At 39.2% G+C, this 18778-nt stretch overlaps 1 protein-coding gene across 2 annotated transcripts in view; it reads right to left on the bottom strand.

Annotated features, from left to right (window-relative positions):
* The window catches only part of LOC140799968 (nudix hydrolase 3), a 34926-nt gene that overhangs the window by 1210 nt on the left and 14938 nt on the right, over window positions 1–18778 (bottom strand). Inside the window, exons 6-20 of one of the 2 annotated variants that reach the window (XR_012111131.1) lie at window positions 18599–18680; window positions 15663–15749; window positions 15366–15472; window positions 14956–15127; window positions 14512–14759; window positions 14338–14419; window positions 13479–13544; window positions 11024–11101; window positions 10858–10953; window positions 8035–8141; window positions 7741–7909; window positions 6889–6972; window positions 1031–1125; window positions 839–954; window positions 602–748 (exon numbers count right to left, since the gene is read on the bottom strand). Coding sequence is in view for 1 of the 2 variants with exons in the window: in XM_073154564.1 (XP_073010665.1) it covers window positions 602–748; window positions 839–929; window positions 1031–1125; window positions 6889–6972; window positions 7741–7909; window positions 8035–8141; window positions 10858–10953; window positions 11024–11101; window positions 13479–13544; window positions 14338–14419; window positions 14512–14759; window positions 14956–15127; window positions 15366–15472; window positions 15663–15749; window positions 18599–18680 (1711 nt within the window). In the remaining variant the exon portion in view is untranslated. The remainder of the gene's footprint in view (window positions 1–601; window positions 749–838; window positions 955–1030; window positions 1126–6888; window positions 6973–7740; window positions 7910–8034; window positions 8142–10857; window positions 10954–11023; window positions 11102–13478; window positions 13545–14337; window positions 14420–14511; window positions 14760–14955; window positions 15128–15365; window positions 15473–15662; window positions 15750–18598; window positions 18681–18778) is intronic. The other variant, XM_073154564.1, reaches the window with a different exon arrangement.

Below are 18778 nucleotides of genomic sequence, written 5' to 3'. Positions count from 1 at the left end.
GCTTTTTTTCTAAATGGAAACTACATAAATAAGTCAAGTGCAAATCCTGGAACTTATGAGTACAGATGTCAGCATGAAGTCGGTTGGGCTAGGTTCAACCAGACTCAGGCCTATACAGACCCTAGTCAGTTCAACTTGCAGCAAATCAGCTCAGATATCTCTTGAACAATTTTAAGGTATCACCTTTTGACATCAAACTGATCCATTCCCATAATTTTACTAATAACTAGAAGCAAGGTAAATTAGAATTGCTAAATTTCCAATATATTAAGATGATCCAATTCTCCTAGACAACATAAATTAGTTTGAAACATATTAGTTGCCCTCGAGAGGCGGCCCTTATAAAGCAAAAGCTTCGCTAAATTAAGTTCTCTGACATCCTTTTGCTCCCTAAGATATCCTTATAAAATAATTCACACTAGTAGATAATATAATTTCCAAATAGACTGATGAAAGCTAAACTTCTATGCTGGTGAAAATTTTGACACATTTGAGAACTAAAAGGTCCAGCAAAATTTTTCATATGCAAGTGCAACTAAACATTTGAAAATCGCTAAATTTCCTATAGGAATGTATTCATCATAGATAACTGGAGAATGACCTGAACTTTTTCTAGGTTCCCCAAAGCAATCTGTAATGGCTGAGTCATGTTAGCATAGCCCTCAAGAATTGACAGTGCGGCAGCTTTGTCACCCTTTGCCTGTATTATCAAGATTTCTCTACTCAGGCTTTCAACAGCGCTTTCAACCTTCAAAAGGAAAATATTTGCATGCTTTGTTATGTTTAATATCACAGTAGATATGTAACTATAATAAAAGAGCAATTGTATTAAATTTACCTTCGTAAAATCAACTGAAAATGTCCCATCAGAATGCAAAAGAAAGGCTTTCTTTTCATATAACCAATTAAATTGCAATGCTTGCCCCTTTCTGTTTTCAATTAGTGGAAGTATATCTGTAAGTCCATGTTAATTAATATGTGCTAAAAACAACATTAAATTCCTTTAGGTCATATTGGAACACAGCTTTACCCATGGGCTTCTTCCAGTCCAAAACGAATGGAACGAAAGCAACCCGCCAAGAAAGAAACATACATAGATCTCAGTAAGCTCTTTGGAAGTAACCCCTGATAAGACAAAGGAGAAGATGTTAGCATGTTAATGACTTAATTTTTGGTAACAAGACCATGCAAAAGTGAATGCTCTCTTGTACACGCATATTTCTGCATGTGCACATATAGATAAGTATCTGTACATATTTATGAATGTTTAGCCAGATTAAATCCTTGTTGATGGAATTACTCTTTTCAATTGCAACACTGACCAATAATGGACAGTATTTAAGCTAATAAATGTGGTTAGTGAACTAATATCCTGGAAAGAAACCAATGATGGATGGTTAAAGTTAAAAGAAACTGCATATTGACAAGTATATGTCATTTGTAATAAATGGAGCAATAGACTACACATACAGCTGTCTGCTGAAAGGGCTTTAGGGACTATCATATTCTACGGATTGACAGCCATAGGAGTTTATTCAAAGTGAAAAAGCTAAAAAATAGAAATATAATGTTTTCCCTCTTCCTCTCCATCAGCTTTGGATCCTTCTCTTCATCTTTTTCCTGGTAACACGCACCCAAAAAAAAAAATTCTAACTGCAATCCTACAAGTTCCTATGGTTTGTCATCATAATAATTCTGTAACCCTCATAGTAACAATTTTCCATTACGTAAACAGACAATATGTAAATGAGATTCTGTCGTGGTTAGTGGTGGGAAAGGAGGGTGATGGGCTAAGGTGAAGGTGTGCGGTCTGGTGTGGGTTGAGGATGGAGGGAGGTGGGGAGTTGTGTGAGCTGTAGATGGGGAAGGTTGCGGCAGATATTGAAGATGAGATTCTCGGTGTGATGGGTTTGGAGTGGGTTGAAGGGGGTGGTGGAGTATGGTGTGATTTGGGCTAAAATGGCTTCGGGTGAGCCAAGGGTGAGGGAGAGATAGAGTGAGCTGAGGTGAGGGAGGAGAGATAGGGAGTGGCGAAGATAGAGTTGCTAGAAGGGGGGATGGCACAGCTGGTGGCCTCACTATGGGCGCCACCAACTGAGAAGGGGATTTAGAGAGAGAGAGAGAGAGAGAGAGAGAGAGGGGGGGGTGGTAGTTCTCATTCCTGCCTTTGGGGTGCTCACCGCATCCCATATAATGGCTACTCAAGCTTACGTGACTTGCCCTCCAAGTAAACCTAGACTAGACTCAACTGACAAGTAGGCATATGACTCGACTAGACCAGCTAAATCTGAGCTCGTTCACAACAATCCACCACGCTTCAGCCACCTTGTCCTCAAGATGTGAAGTCAAGAAAGCGCTCAACTATATCAAACTCAAGCTCCCATATAGCGTCATCGGAGTGTCGACCCAACCACTCCACCAGAACCTCCATTTGGAGTCTCCCGTCTCTCCTCGCCGCCTCTTGGCCAAAATCCTCACCGGCTCCACTGGGTGTCTCCTCTACCGAGTCAGGTATGTCCACGTATACGATCTGATGTGCCTTGACTTGAGCCTTCAAGACTGAAATATGGAACACCAGATAAATGTATGATCCCTCTGGCAACGCCAATCTGTATGCCACTAGGCCCAGTTACTCGAGCAATCGGAACGGCCTAAAGTATCGATGCGTTAGTTTTTAGTTGTGCATCGGTCTTAAGGTCACCCGCCAATATGGCTGAACTCACACAAACATGAGATCACCGATCGTGAACTCTTGCTCACAATGCTTACGATTGTAGATCTGCTTCATGTGATTATATGCCTCTGACATGTGAGTCTTCAGCCTCCTTAAGGTGGCATCTCTATTCGTCAGCTTGAGTTCCATCTCCGTCCGTGCTGAAGATGCTAGGGGATCATAGGTCTGCAAAGTCCGTGGTGGTCTTCCGTACACTGCCTTAAAGGGGGTCATCTGGATGCTTGTGGAAAGGCAATGTTGTAGGATCATTTTGCCCAAGACAGATAATCGAGCCACTTCCTGGGGCGCTCTCCCACAAAGCAGCGAAAGTACTGCTTGATGCCCCGATTCACCATCTCAATTTGGCCGTCAATCTACGGGTGGTAGGCCAAACCGAGGTCTAACTAGGTCCTTTGCAGCGTGAAGTACTCTATCAAAAAGTCATTGATGAAGACCCGATCTCTACCTGAGACTACTGAACGTGGCATGCCATGGAGCTTGCTGACATCGCCGCACAAACACCTTAGCTACGGTCTTCACTAAAAATGGGTGTGCCAGGGCTGAGAAATGGACATACTTGCTCAGCCTGTCTACCACCACAAATATAACGGAGCACCCCCACATTACTGGTAGCCTCTCGATGAAATCCATGGAGATGTCCTCCCAAACCCGTTTTGGAATTCGTAAAGGTTGTACTAATCCTACCGGCATAAGGGAATCAACCTTTTCCTACTGGCACATCTAGCATGCCCTCACGTACTCTATCACCTCCTTCTTTATCCCGATAGGTCCTCAATGTGCCCTCATGCCCAGCCTCTAGAGTGAAGTGGAAGTGGTCCATAAGTTGAGTGCGTAACTCATCGTTTGCGAGCACCTAGGCGCTCCCTCTGTCCAACAGTAGTCCGTCACAGCTTTCAAGCTCGGGATGAATCGCTGGGTCGTCCGCTAGCTCCTGCATCAACCTCAATATCTCAAGGTTAGCTGTACCTATTCTCCGAAGGTCCCTAAGAAATGGAAAACTCGGTATCGATATGGCCGCCAACTCCGCTGGTGAGGGCTACCAAGATAGTGCATCCACCACTATTCTCTGCCCCTTTCTTGTACTGTAGCTTGTAATCATACTCTAATAGTTTGATGACCCATCTCTACTGTGCCGGATAACTCATAAAGAAGGCTCCGATCTGTCCGAATCACATACTGTTGGCCAATCAGATAGGGTCGTCATTTGGTCACTGCATGCAGAATGACGAGTATCTCGCGCTTAAAAGTGGATAGCTGTTGTGACCTCCTAGACAAGGCTTTGCTGGGATAAGCTATAGGCTTCGCCTTCTATGTAAGGAAACGCCAATCCTTGCCCAGGGTCACACTTAACCACGAATTGCTTTGTGAAATCTGGCAATGCTAGTATAGGGGTCATGGTCATGGCGGCCTTCAGCTCATCGAAGGTGTCGGTCAATCCAATCGAAGGTGTCCTTCCTTAGCAATGAGGTGAGCAGGGCTATTATCTTGCTGTATCTTGCCACGAATCGGCGATAGTAGCTCGTCAAGCCAAGGAAGTCGCGTAGCTCTCAGACGGTTCTCAGTCGCGTCCAGTCGGCCATGCAAGCAACCTTACCCGATCAGTTGCCACCCCCCAAGCTGAAATGATGTGGCCAAGGTACTCCACCGAGCGTTCTCCCCATAGACATTTGCTCTGCTTCACCTTCATGGCTCGTCCAACAGCTCCTTAGATAACCAATATGGGGTATCAGTCTTTGATGGTGATGGCGTTCAGTGCATGAAAAAAATGCCAACTTCCATCCTTCTTTCTCACCAGTAAGATCGGCAAAAAATACGCGCTCTGGCTCTGTTGGATGATGCCTTGCTCCAATATCTCGGTAATCAACCTCTCGGTAACCATGCTAAAGGGAAGAAGATGAATGTGCTTTGATGGTGTTGTCCTCATGCTAAAGGGAAGAGTAGCCCTCAGAACAGCTATCGACTCGTCGGCCACACTCGGTGCACGTAGAGTAATCCTACTGTCCCGGCTAGTCCATGAAGTCTTCAAGGCACTTCTTAAGGCCGTGTGCTTTTGCGCCATCCGCGTGGCGTCCTCAAAGGCCTTGCTCAAGGTCCGAGGCCATACGAAAAGGACGTCGGCCTTGACCTTCTCCTACAACCCAGAGATGAATGTGCTGATCAACAGCTGTCGCAACCAAAGAGGTTGGCACTGGATACTCACACGCTCAAACTCCTCTTGATACGCAGCTACAAATGTTCGCTGAACTGATTTGGAGTGTAGCGTGATAGTCCTCAAAGCCCGAGGTCACAAACAACCTCAAGAGCCCCTTGATGAACTCGATCACAACCCGAATAGCTGGTGGGCGTTCATCGACTGGTACCAATGGAGGATAGATCCCTTTAAATAGAAGCTCGCCAATAACACCTTGACATCTTCTATTGTACCCTAGTACACAAAAAACTAAACTCGAAAAATCCAATCTAATAGGTTACCTTCTTGAAACTTTGGAAAGTCAAGCCGCGTTGTGCGCTCGCAAATGCCATTGTTGCGGTTAGGGTCATACTCCACTTCCGGTCTAATCATGGGTGGGTGAAGGATTTGCACCTCCAGATCACATTGCCTCCAATCATCCCTATCGCAATGCAACCCAAAGTCCTCTTGGTTCAACTAAGGGGCTGTTGCTGTGACGTCTTCGCTTTCTTGATTCCAGCCGCGTCTGTAACCCACTCCTCCATTCGGTCTATAGATAGCTTGCAGAGGAATCCTAAGATCCAGTGGAGGAGGTGGAGTCCCCCTCGGCCTCATAGCAGTAGACAGGTTTATGCCTTGTGCGCTCGCTCACGAAGGGGCAGTGGGTTGGCCTGGCGGTGAGGTCGTGAAAGGGAGTCTCGGGCCGTGGGGTTGTGGCTGCAGTGGTTCACCGTAGCCGGCGGCCGCCCATGCTGGCGTCAACTTCGGCGAGAAGCCCTCTAGGCTGAGCGACGACAGCTACAGGGCTTGACGCCTGCCACCAGGCTTGACTCCTCTAAGCCATGGGCAGTTAGACCGAATGGTTGCTGGCCCCTCGTGCTAGCTGGGTAAGGGAGGAGAGGACCGATGGAAGGAGGGGCCATCGATGCTACCGCCGGTGACAGCGGTGATTTCGACGGCCGAGGTGGTTCCTGCAAGTGGCTGTCGAGCACCAAGGACCTCAGATCCGCCCTCAACCCCTTCATTTCTTCTTGGGTCTTTCCTGTAGCTCAAGGTCGCGAGTGGTAGTTCGTGCTAATGGGACTCCGTCGGAACAGCGACGCTGGTGGCGGTTGGGGGTTCTTCCCCCGCCGGCGCCTCTGCGGCAGCTCTTCTATTCGCCTTAGCTCACATGGTGTCATGGCTGAGAAAGGACGGGCTCTGATACCATTGTCATGGTCGGTAGTGGGAAAGGTCGGTGATGGGCTAAGGTGAAGGTGTATGGTCTGGTGTGGGTTTGAGGATGGAGGGAGATAGGGAGTTGTGTGAGCTGTAGATGGGGAAGGTTGCAGTGGAGATTGAAGATGAGGCTCTCGGTGTAATGGGTTTAGAGTGGGTTGAAGGGGGAGGTGGAGTGCGGTCTGATTTGGGTCAAAATGGGCTCAGGTGAGCTGAGGGTGAGGGAGAAGGAGAGATAGGCAGTGGGGAAGATAGAGTAGCTAGAGAGGGGGATGGCTCAGCTGGTGGCCTCGGTATGGGCGCTGCCAGCTGAGAAGGAGATTTGAGAAAGAGAGAGAGAGAGCGGGAGGAAACTAGGGTAGTTCTCATTCCTGCCTTTGGAGTGCTCACCAAATCTAGTGGCTACCTAAGCTTAGGTGACTCGCCCTCTAAGTAAACCTAGACTAGAATCAACCTACAAGTGCGTACACGACTGAACTAGACAAACCAGATCTGAGCCGGTTCACAAACAGATTCAGGTACTAGGCTTAAACTATTGCTAAAAAGTAGTTCAACCTATAATTTGTAGCATTTCCTTGCAAGGCAAAGCATGTTATTTTGTAAAAAGACTATCAGGATCATCCTAACAATATGTCCACAGAGGAGCTCAGCTTTAACAACAAAGCACATGAAGAAAAAATATAACTTGTATTTAGGGTGCATATATCATATCTATTTCTTTGATAAAGTACAAGAAGTGAAAAGTTGGTGGATGAAAGTAATTGACCTGGTCAATAAGAAATTTTAGTGCCCAAAGGCCAACAATATCGGCTTTTGCCTCCTCTAGTGATGAATGAAGTTCTTGGAGTTCCTTTACATGCAAAAAACAGTCATCCAATCAGCTTAAATTGATGAAGATCAAAGACAAATAGATATGAATTGAAGACATGAAAGATTATCATGGTGTCTAAATTAACAATAGAGACATTAGAATAATAATCATATCTACTTTCTACCACCATGATTTTTATGAGACAGTCTTTGATTACATAGGAATAGATACACTAACTGAGTAATTTTCTTATATAAGTTGCGACTAGTACCTTTCCCCCTTGATCCAAGGGCCACAAAATTGAAATAAAGGGACTACAGATTACAGAATACTTCAAACCATTCTCTTTATTATTATGAAATTAATATAACCAAGGAAAATAAGCAATTAATTGAGGACAAGATGGATACTGTTGTCATAGCATCCTAAATTTGTTGAAACCATAACTTTCCATGGTCAACTAGTATGGCGTATCAAAATCAGATCACAGCATTATAACGGCCAATTCAGTGATTGCCATTATTGCCTATCAAATATTGACAAGTGGCCCCACAAATAGACATGCATTATTCATGCCTAATGTTGTAACAACTTCATAGCATCATAGTGAATTTTAATAGAAAAGTTATCTTGTATTCATCTTTTTACAATGTGATTGTTGAACAATCTGAAATATCCATTATTAAATATGAAGATGCAGAATAAGCAAGGACTTTAATAAATGTAACGGCAGATATCTTGCGACATATTGCACATTTCAGCATATAAGTAGTCCAATAGACAGAGATCTGATGTCTGTTTAAGTACCAATCTAACAGTTGAATGTTGACCACTTGGAAGGACTATAGCATGGGGTCCAATCCCATGGCAACACTCATGGCAAATTGTATGGGTGTAATAAGACTCAAAGTCAACGTATTCTTTCTGCTCCTCTGTAATGCAGACATTAGCTATTGGCTGTAGAATATGCTTGAACCTGGAATAATGAAGTCAGAATTATCAACATATGTCATCCCACATAACAGAAGTACAAGTCAATTCTCAAATTTGACAGAACATTCTTTGCAAATTAAGTGAATGGAAGAAATATGGAAGACATACTTGGCTTCTGAGACATTCTTGAGCAAGACCATTGATGTTCCACGCTCATTTACTATGCGTTCATCATTTGGCAAATTAAAAGCAATAGTTTGGGGACCTTTCACATCCTGATATACCAGTCTTAATTTTAGCCACTGTTGAGCTGAGTCACCCTCAACACTGCTAGAAGATGTAAACCAAGCTATGTACAAACTGAAGAACTAGACTTCCCTAACTGTATTACACTCAAGAGTCACAGCAATAATCACAAACCACAAGATATCAAAGAGCATGTTTCCATATCCCGCAAGTAACATGTATGTGACAGATTCAAAAAGGACTAATTTGGAGTTCACTGTCAAATGAAGGACTATAATGTAAAGATCTCTTGGTCATTCTGGGTATTGTGTACATCTTTGGAGTTACAGACATATATAACTATTAAAATGAAGTGTGAAAAAAGAATCTCTACTATGAAGCAAGAAAAATCTGGAACTATGCTAAGTGCTAAAAGTTTGACATGGCATACCTAAATCACAAAAAACATATCTTTAAAATTGAGGATGGTGTTATTTACCATAGGGAAAGAAAAGCAAATAAGAAGGGAAAGAGTAAGAAGTAAACAGAAGAACAAAGTGGCCAGAACTAATAGACTGCAGAAGGTAGATGCAGGCATGCAGCTTTGCATGTTAAAACACAATTCCGGTGCTGCATATAAGGTTGAAGACTGCCACATAAGAAGGCTGATGAGAAATCTAAGAACCAAGTACTATGCAAAGTGCAAACACCTTTAGCACTCAAACTGCAATATGATTGGAAAAAACATATACCAAACTTGGATAATCTTCCAGAACATCCTATTTAATTGATGAGCTCATGGCATTGATCCTGAATTCCTGATAAACCCAAAGTTAATAATCCTTTAATGACACTGCCTCTTCCTAAGAATAATCGCAAAAGAATCGAATCGTATCTGTCCATCCCAGTTTCAGAGAAGGCACATAATAACTCAATCAGCATTATGAAATAAGAATGGACAATTTTCAGTTTCTGCTACCGAATGGCCAATAAAATAACCCAGACAATGGAATGACAAAAGGACTACCTAATGGAACACGCTGATACAAGAGAGGACAAAACAAATGAAACTATTTAAAAAAGAGAAACTTGTGCAATAGATATAAGAGAAGATGAAAGAACATATTAATTACTAAAAAAGATTATTTGAGACTAATGCAGAAAGCTATCACCTAATGTAGTAAATACTAAATAGGTGTCCGCTGATTATACCATTCACTATTAAAGAACATGTTGACCCCAACGAGAATATACGAAAGTACAAGAATACCTATACAAACATTGTGAAGTACTGGAATCATCAAACAATGAAGTACACTCAGATATTATGAAAAGTTATTAGTATATTTCTGCAAATGTTCAAGAACAGAAGCTTGATAATGATGAGCTTTCAACTGGATTAGTATGGTAGGTAACTTGATATGATCATATTTGCATTACATTATGGAAACATGTTTAATAAATCAAAACTGAATAAGATTAAACTAAACATAACTTATCTAACATATTGAATTATCATAATTGTTAATGAGTAATAACTTCTATCTATAATCTCCTCATCATGATGCTGCAATATACCAATGTTGTTTGATGATGTAAGAAGATATTAAGTGACATGTTAATCCATTGATGAGGATTTTTCAGTACCAGAATACCTTTGTAAACATTGTTAAACACTCGAATTATCAAATGCTGAAGCACTTACAGATAGTATGGAACATCATCAGTATCTTTCCATAAATGTTCTAAGATAAGAGTCTTGGTTATGATGGCCTTTCAAGTGGAAGAGTTTGGTTGATATGATCATATTGGCATTATAGCTACAGAAACATGTTTAGTAGGAGATCATTAAAAGAACAAAATTGATTATACTAAAGATCGCTAATCCACAGATATTGATTTCTCATATGCTTTTATCTTCTATGTTAATAACTGCTATCCATAATCTCCTCTTCCAACATATTTCATTTATTTTTCCTATTGGGAACAATTCTTCCATTATAATTTTGCTTCCCTCCACAATAATTCTAAGGGCCTTTTCGCAAGTAAACACCTACATCTTGGATTTATTGCAAAAAACCTCCTTCTTTTTAGATATTTGACAAATTGATACTCCTATTATGGGGACATTTGGGGAAAAAGACACCTCCATACTTGTACAGTCAACATAGTCTATATTTCTTTGGCGATGATGCCCTTCAGGACTTTTATTAGCAAGGCAAGAAAGGGGAGAAAGACAAAGGGTATTTTGTCAAAAAAATAGAATATGCTTGGAATATTCTTATGAGCTAACTATAGGTGATTATTTGCAAATATATACAAAGAAGGAGTCGATTCGTAAATTTGAGAAAAGGCAGGTGTTCTTTGCAACAAGGTTAAAATGTAGGTGGTAATTTGCAACATCAAAAAAACTCCCAAATTTTAATAGTAGTTATTACTCATAAACAGAGATGTCGACATGGATATGGTGAATAAATTCAGATCCATTTATTTGTTCATCATAAATAGACTTGGAACTTGGAAGGAAAATTAGCAAATTTTCTCCAAGTTAGCATCCAATTCTGTCCATGTTTACCAGAAAAAGAAAAGAACTGCATGGATTTGAATTAGAAAATAGAATTGCAAGAATTAAGCAGCAAATATAACAAGGGTGGCCGTTAATTGTTATACATGAACTCACGAATGCCCATGAAGCATGACCAGGTGTCGTATACATGGACCTGAAAACTTACTGTGAAAAACTGAAAATGAGAAAATAAAACTCACCCCTGCATTGTAAAGAAGCTGAATAACACGGATTGGAGCAGCAACAACAGTTTCTGATTTGTACATATTGTCCAGTGGGAGGTTGCGTTCCAAATCCTAATTTAGTAACATCATCATGAGAGAAAACATTGTAGAAAGTCCCAAACATGAGGAAATATAAAAATACCTGTAGGTGGTCCCCAAAAAGTTTAACTTGAGAAGTTGCTTTGTCATCTCGTATTCCAATAAATGCCTCAAATGTTGCCTTTATAATATTTAATGAAACTGATAAGGACCACCGCACATCCAGAAAATAAATAACTAGCATATAAAAAAGTGAAAAATACTTTAGCTTGATTCTAACAATGAAAAAGACATACAACATGTCAGCGAAAAATTTAAAATTTGGCATGCATCAGAAACAACGAAAAAGTAACAAAATAACAAAATAAGTGGAGGCACAAAATTAGCATCACAATATTAATCAGCTAAAGCAAAATGATATTTCTAGTATTAAATCTAATGGTAGTATCATGGATTGTCATGCCAATTGATGCAATTTGCACAAGCCAATATGTAACATGCTGAGTCTACTGACCCATTCTGACCCCATGCCAATGATGAGCCCAACCGGCACATGCTATTTAACCACATGGTCTTGCCACTCCATGTAAACCGTGTCGGAAGAACTTTTCGTATGGCTAACCAACATTCCCTATGCCATTAGCATGGCAATCCTTGATGTAAGTTCGGTCCTATGGGGCTCTCAAATCTGAATGCGTTCTATCCGTGACACTTGATGACCATTTCAGATATGATACATAGGATTGTAAACCAGGAGCTAAAGTATTTCTTAGTTTCAAGCAAGGTTCAAAAATTCGGGATTAACCTTATGAAAAAACGATACGTATCGACAAGATTGGCAGTATTGATCGCCTAAATCGAATCGGATTTTTTAATTACATAAAATTTTAAATATTATTTAAATATGTATGAAAACTTCTAAAAATTTACAAAAAATAAAAAAATAAAAAATAAAAAGTATGGTGCAATGAAAATCGAAAAGAATAAGAGATTAGAAAGAGAGTGAGTGGAAGAAAATCAAACGAAAGGAAAAAAAAACTATGGTGTAGTGAAGAAGAAGAAAAGAGAAAAAAAAGAGAGAAGAAATGAAAAGAAGTGAGAGAAATAAAGAAATAAATTAAAAAATTATATACCATAGTTCGTCAGAGTTCGCCACAATTAGATACGTGTCACTGGAGTTCAACGAAGCTAGATCTTTCCGTAAGAGAAACAATAGTTATATGATAAGGAAAGAAAAAAAGAAAGAGTGAAAGAGAGAAAGAGAGAGAGTGAGAAGAAAGAGCGAAAGAGAGAAACAGAGAGAGAGAGAGAGTTTGGATCAGGCCTGGATTGAGATAAGGTTCGGCCGATCCGGCGAACCATGGTTCTGAGGCTTTTAATGTCAACCAAGAGAGGAGCTTGGTATGTTTGTCTTTTCTTTTAATACTATTTTCTTGCTTGGTCACCGTTTCCAAGGTTCTCTGGGGTTATTTCCTAAAGATCTTCAAAGTGGGATTCGCTAGATTTTGATGAGCTTGATCTCTTTATCAAGAGGTTAGAGAAAGAAGGTTTACCCATCTATATGGTTATATGACCGTTTGTAGAGATATAATTATATTCTATAAAGTATAAACATTATTTTGTTGTCCAGATAGGGAATTTATTCTTCTCCACACTTAAGGGCATAGCGCCAATGATGAAGAAAACCATGTAAAGTCTGTTAGCTCATAAAACTCTTTTAACATTTTCAGATGATGATTCGTGTTACAAATTAACGTGGTGAACCGGAACTCATTTACTCCACTTAGGAATCTGGTTTTTTTTCCCTTTGGTCACATTAGTTGTTTTAGTTTTACTTTGGAAGGCATTGATTGCCTAATACTAGACTTCTTTATCATCCTTGGGAGTTTTTATTATTAATTGACTTGGAATTATTGATATATATATATTTAGTTCTTTTATATTTGGATTTTGGGAATTAAATGTCAAAGCTTCATGTATCTTAAGTTCTATTAGGGTACATAGTCTGCGCTCCAGCAGTGAGCTATTATGCACTCTTTCATTTTTGGATCCAATTCAGAATTTTAGTAACAAAAGTTGCTTCCAATATATATTGTTCACTATAGCATCAAACTTCAGTTCAAGTTTCTTCACATTGTGCCAAAATGACAATGGGATCATAAAGCTAAAGTACAGGCAATAAGCAGCACCAAATCCTAAGGCAGAGGATAAAAGATGCAGAATAATTGAAACATCTATGAGTGTTGCATTCTGTAAACAATTACAAAGAAATAAAAAAGTACCAAGTTCGTGATCAGAAGATGCTTAAAAGTTCTCATGAATGATGCATATTGATGAGACCAAAAGGACAAATAAAAAGAAAAAAAAAAACATATGCAGGAGATAAATATGAATGAACAAACCATAAAGCTGGTCCTGTATATCTGGAATTGAAGGACGATTGTCTTGCGGTTGGAAAAAAGAAAGTAGAAAAATTTACAATATGTAATGCCTCAATCATATGTCACCAAAGATGAAAACACAGTGTAACAAAAACTGTTAATGTAAATGTGACATACCTTATAACCAAAAAGTGTATCTTCATATGTCTCATATGGGCCAATGGTCACGTCCAACTTTGAGTCCTATAAAATAACATAAATTAAATTCTGACCAAAGGCGGAATGTCAAAGAAGGAAAACTGCAACATAGATGTAAGTTCTTTAGCTAGTAGCAAGTTTTTCTTATAGTATATTTGTTAACTTGCCAACTACTCTAAAAACTTAAGCTAATAGCAAATGATGGCTTTATTCACTAACACTCCCTGTCACTTCTGGGCTGATACCATTTTAATAAGGCCAAATAGTGGATTTGAATTAAATGGCAATCCTTTGTGGCAACAAATAGAAGTGCTCTTTATGAAAGTACAATAGTACATAGGAGCCATATTGAGTGGATCTCCTTGCACTGTGGTATATGCCATTTAAGATGGCTGGCCAATGCCCTGCTGGTTCTGAGGTACTTTTTCAGCCCACTAATGTTGTTTGAAGTTTCAATATAGAAAAGCTTGGACAATTCTGAGTGACAGTACATGGTATCTTGTTATTCTTCATACTCAACCATTCAAAATATAACAAGTATTTGTTGATAACTCTTTAACTTAAATGATTTTATTTCCCTTTCATACAAGCTAGAACACTGATTAATGATCCCACATAATGATACAAGTATGTATATGGAACTCTCGAAGGTGCCAAAGTTAAAACAAGCTAAGAGCCTAAGACAGTGAGGTAAATCAGTATATAATTCTTGAGGATACAACATAAACGGACTAGTTGTAAAGGAGTTACAAAGAATAATGATGGTAGCAAAAATACTGTGCCAAACTGACAACTACACTAAACAGTGAATAAAAGTAGAAGTAGCAAGAACACAAACCAACTCCATCCAGGCAATGTCAGATTCATAATAGTCATTTGACAGAAAAGCATCAGCCTTGGCTTTCAGTAACTTCTTCAGGCTTCAGGGAACATATGAAAAAGTTTGCATTGCATAGTTAGAACGCAGTCAAATAGTGGAAATGCTGCATAGGAACGAGGATTAGCAACTCACCTAGAAGAATCAGAGAGTTCTGATGCTTTAAGAAGAAGCTCAGCAGCTTTCACAAGAGAAGAGTTGTACTCTTGGGAGAACGGAATGATTACAAGATCATCTGATTTTATAGGTTCTTCTGAGCCAACCTGATCAATTTTACAAGGTGTAGATACTAAAGCATCGTCGTACCGTCTAATTACATTAAAGAATCCTATTGCTGCTTTTTGCTGACTTTCACTTAGACTGCTCTTCCACAGATTAAACTCCTATGACAGACAATTGGGAAAAAGTTAACAAATATAAGAACAACAATGACACCTGGTATCTGCAAAAATTATAAGATATTTTGCTTAAGCATTGCAAGTCAATGAATGAAAATAATGATGTATGAAACTTTCTTCTTATGATATAGCTTTAGCAACAGGAAACTTAGCAACAGAGTCAAAGACCATATCATGGTACCATTTTGTCCATATCAGGAGGATAAAAGTTTGCACCAGGAGGCTTAACCACAGGAAATGCAACTCTATATTCAATTCCCTTCCAACTGGAAACAGGTTTGGTGGAATCCAAAAGCAACTTCACCGCAGAATCTGCTGTAGTTAGAAACGCCTTGTTTTCATCAAGGCACGACCTGTTTATTGGAAATAACCCTCAAAATTTTGTAGATAAAATGGCTAATATGGTGCAAACTGTTGTGTATATCCACATTCTGTAATACTGATTCAGGATTTTGAAGTCCTAAGAGATCAGTAGAAAATAAATAAAGAATCCTAAAATTATGGAAAAAAATACTGCAGTCTGCATATATAGCTAAATGCAACTAAATCAGAATATTTAATAAACCAGAATTTACTAAAGAGAGAAATTACCATGGACTCTTATTGATGGCATAGTATGCCCATTTCAAACGATCTAAGTAAGAAGAACTGGACTTCTCCTTTAGCCAATCTCTCAGCACTTGGTTGTTGCTCCAAACCTGAGGAAGGAAAAGATAGTCACTGACCACATAATATTGCTCATTTATGACAGCATCATGACACCTTTCCTCTGGCTGCTCAATCATCAGTTGTAAAAGAACTGTCGAGTGGAACATTAAAATATAGGTGAACAGAAACCTCTTTATCATGAATGATAAAAATGTATAAAGAAAATATGATAGAGGTGACCTGTTCATAAAAGATATCATCAATAACCATAGAAGCCTTAAGGATGTAAATCAAGGCTTCCCTGTCTGCTTCTGAAAGCTCAGTTAACTGCATTGAAAAATGATAAAAAGGGGAGGATATCATATCAAGGTATCAATTTGACTATACCATGCTAGAAAATGTATCAATAAATTACTTTATAGACACCCAGGAGATCTTATATATCCATAGTCCTGATTTTAGAATTCTTTCACACAATAGTATATAGATTAGGTGTATTTACTGCATCAGCTGCAAGCAAAATAACAGATGGAACTACCTAAGGTTTTACAATGAACTTCGTTTCGGCATATATCTAACAAAACGAATCATATTCTGTCTCGGGAAAAAAATTGTAAGTGAATTCTTGGACATCTAAATAAAATACCTAGCAACTATGGTTGCTAGTAGGGTATGATCAGATAATCCTCGTGGGACTATTGCCCAAGAATTACTGTGTCTGTGGCATGGCCCTTGCTCGCCACTGTGTGGCACGGCGCGTCACGACTGTCCCATAAGAATAGGGGGTGGGGGCGGGGGGTGGGGGTGTGGGGGAGAGAGAGAGAGTCAGTCATGGAGACCTTACTGTGACTGCCGAGATGCCACTGCTGGTGCCATGCCCTACCTCTCCTCATCAAGCCCTCATGTTGCCATAGCTAGTGTTCTCTTACAGGAATAGAGTGGATCACGAGAGAGTAAATGGATCTGCCAGCTAAATCTAACTTAAACTAAAAAAATCATCCACTAACTTAAGAGACGATTGAATGCATCGTCCTCTTCCTCTACCTAGCCTCTCAGCCACCATTACCGCCTCTTTTGCATGGACCGTGCCGGCATCAACATCACATCCGCCTCTTCAAGCTAGAAACAACTTTTCTGGCCGGTTCGCCACCACAAATCGTCTCTAAGGGCTGCTTCTCAACATCGTATCACTGCTCGGGAGGTGAGAGAAGGGATGCCGTCAACACCCTCCCCCCACCCCATGCAATGTGCCAACACTGCATCAACATGGCAATCCATGATGCCACCCATTCAAAATTAGCTTTACTAAGTTGTACAAGCCAAAAGAACTGACTCTGAAAGAAGGTCAAAATTATTTTTCTTCTTCCATATAGTGTTACTCTTGGACGAGAAGGCCAAAATTATTTTTCTTCTTCTGTATAGTGTTACTCTTGGACGACAGGGTGTCATTTAGTGCTCAAGACGGCAACATAGTCCATCACAAGCTTATGATGTTCCCATGTACAAGAAGTTGGCACTCCAGAAATCATGAAAATTGAAGTCCCAGTAAAGATGCCTGAGATAATTTTAACATGTATTGCCGTTTCAGCATGGCATGTAGGATGCTTGCAGGGTTGACACTCTTCCCGATTAGAGAGGTGACTATTTTTCGTAGGGTACGCATAAAAGAGCACAAAGGTACATGTGAGGATCCACTCCCTTTCATATAGGAGAGTAGAAAGATGATGAAATAGTTTGAGATAGACACACTCATCCTAGTGACAACTCATTTCTGATAGCCTTACAGATAATCGTTGAGACGTGATTTGCTGCCAGTGGATTGCCTAAGGATCAGTTTCCTAGTGGAGGAGCATTTGAACAACTTTTAACTAATTAGGCAAACAAGCTGCCGAATATACACACTGTAAGAAATTTCCTACAATCAAGGCTGCAGACAATCTGTCATCAATGATTCTACATTAGCCGCACAATTGAAGAAAGCAAGAGTGGACACAAATGTTTGTGAAGGATTTCTAGGTCTAATGATCAAGCAGCATATGTTACTTCCTTTCCAGTGATGCTATGTCAAACTATGGACTCTTTTTTAGTACTCAATTTTGCTATATCTTTTATCTTTTGTGACTAATTGTTCTTTAATACTAGTGTTTTGCTTGAACTTGATCTAAGATATTACTAACTGCATAGATGTTTCTAAGTTTTGCACAAAGATGGTCGTATCAATTGGCAATTGTCGTGCCAATAGTGTATTGGCACTTGGCACAGATTGTGCCAGCGGCATGGCCCTGTGCCGAGGTGTGCCGAGCCGTGCTAGTTGGCACAGAGTTTTAAATTTTATTTTATTTTATTTTACACTTTAAAAATTAATTTGGGATGTACAAATGATAGATCTAGTTCAATTGTGCTAGATCTATTAATGTAAGGATCATTCTACATAGATCTAGCATTTTGGTGCTAAATCTACAAAAAAATACTCTTTAAAATATAAGAATCAATAGGAAATTTTGATTTCCCCCAAAAATTTCCCCAAATTTCAAAAATTCTATAATTAATATGTCAAATATATTTAAATTAGGTCAAAATTGGTATATAAACATATCTAATTAACTCTATATGAGTTGATTTGAACCCAAATTTTATAATTTTTAGCTAAATATTTAGTGATTAGATTTTCCACCATCTTTTTCCAAAATTCAAAAAAATCAAATTTAATATGTCAAATTCATTCAAATTGGGTCAAATTAATACAAAAATATGTTGGATTAACTATGAAACTAGGTTTTGGTTTTAGTTATTGAGCTATTGTCAATTAATTAATGTATTCAATCATATCATTTGTTGAATCATGTTGCTACTTAACCATTGTTATATCTTTAATAAATAAGTCATTCACAACATTACCTAAGGATAAAAGACGTTAATATAGGCTTTAATATTATATTCAAACCAAAAACATGTATTAAGACCCTAAATAATACATTAACGTCATGCCACTGACATGTAGGAGATGCCGGCCTTGGTTTTATGTATTACAGAGTTTAGAAATTAAATTAAAAAAAAAATGTTTAAGACCCACTTAGATTCATTGAGATGACTGTGAACCCTTTATAAAGTCAAGATTACCACACTAACAGCTTGAAAACCATTACAATAGTTGAAAAGGATAAAAGAAAGATTACCTCTGGATCCAGATGGATCGGAGAATAACGTTTAAGTTGCTTTTGCAACGTTAGAGTGCGATTTTCAATATTCTCTTTGTACCTGCAACAATTTTACATGCATATCATTGAAATGAGAATTATTATGCACAAGCAAGTTCATGCAAAGGGACAAGCAATGCAATTTACTGCAAGTCTACA

The sequence above is a fragment of the Typha latifolia genome, chromosome 13, assembly GCF_019914945.1.
Source record: "Typha latifolia isolate L0001 chromosome 13, TyphaL0001v2, whole genome shotgun sequence".
NCBI lineage: Eukaryota > Viridiplantae > Streptophyta > Magnoliopsida > Poales > Typhaceae > Typha > Typha latifolia.
This window is presented reverse-complemented; position numbering and strand designations above follow the sequence as displayed.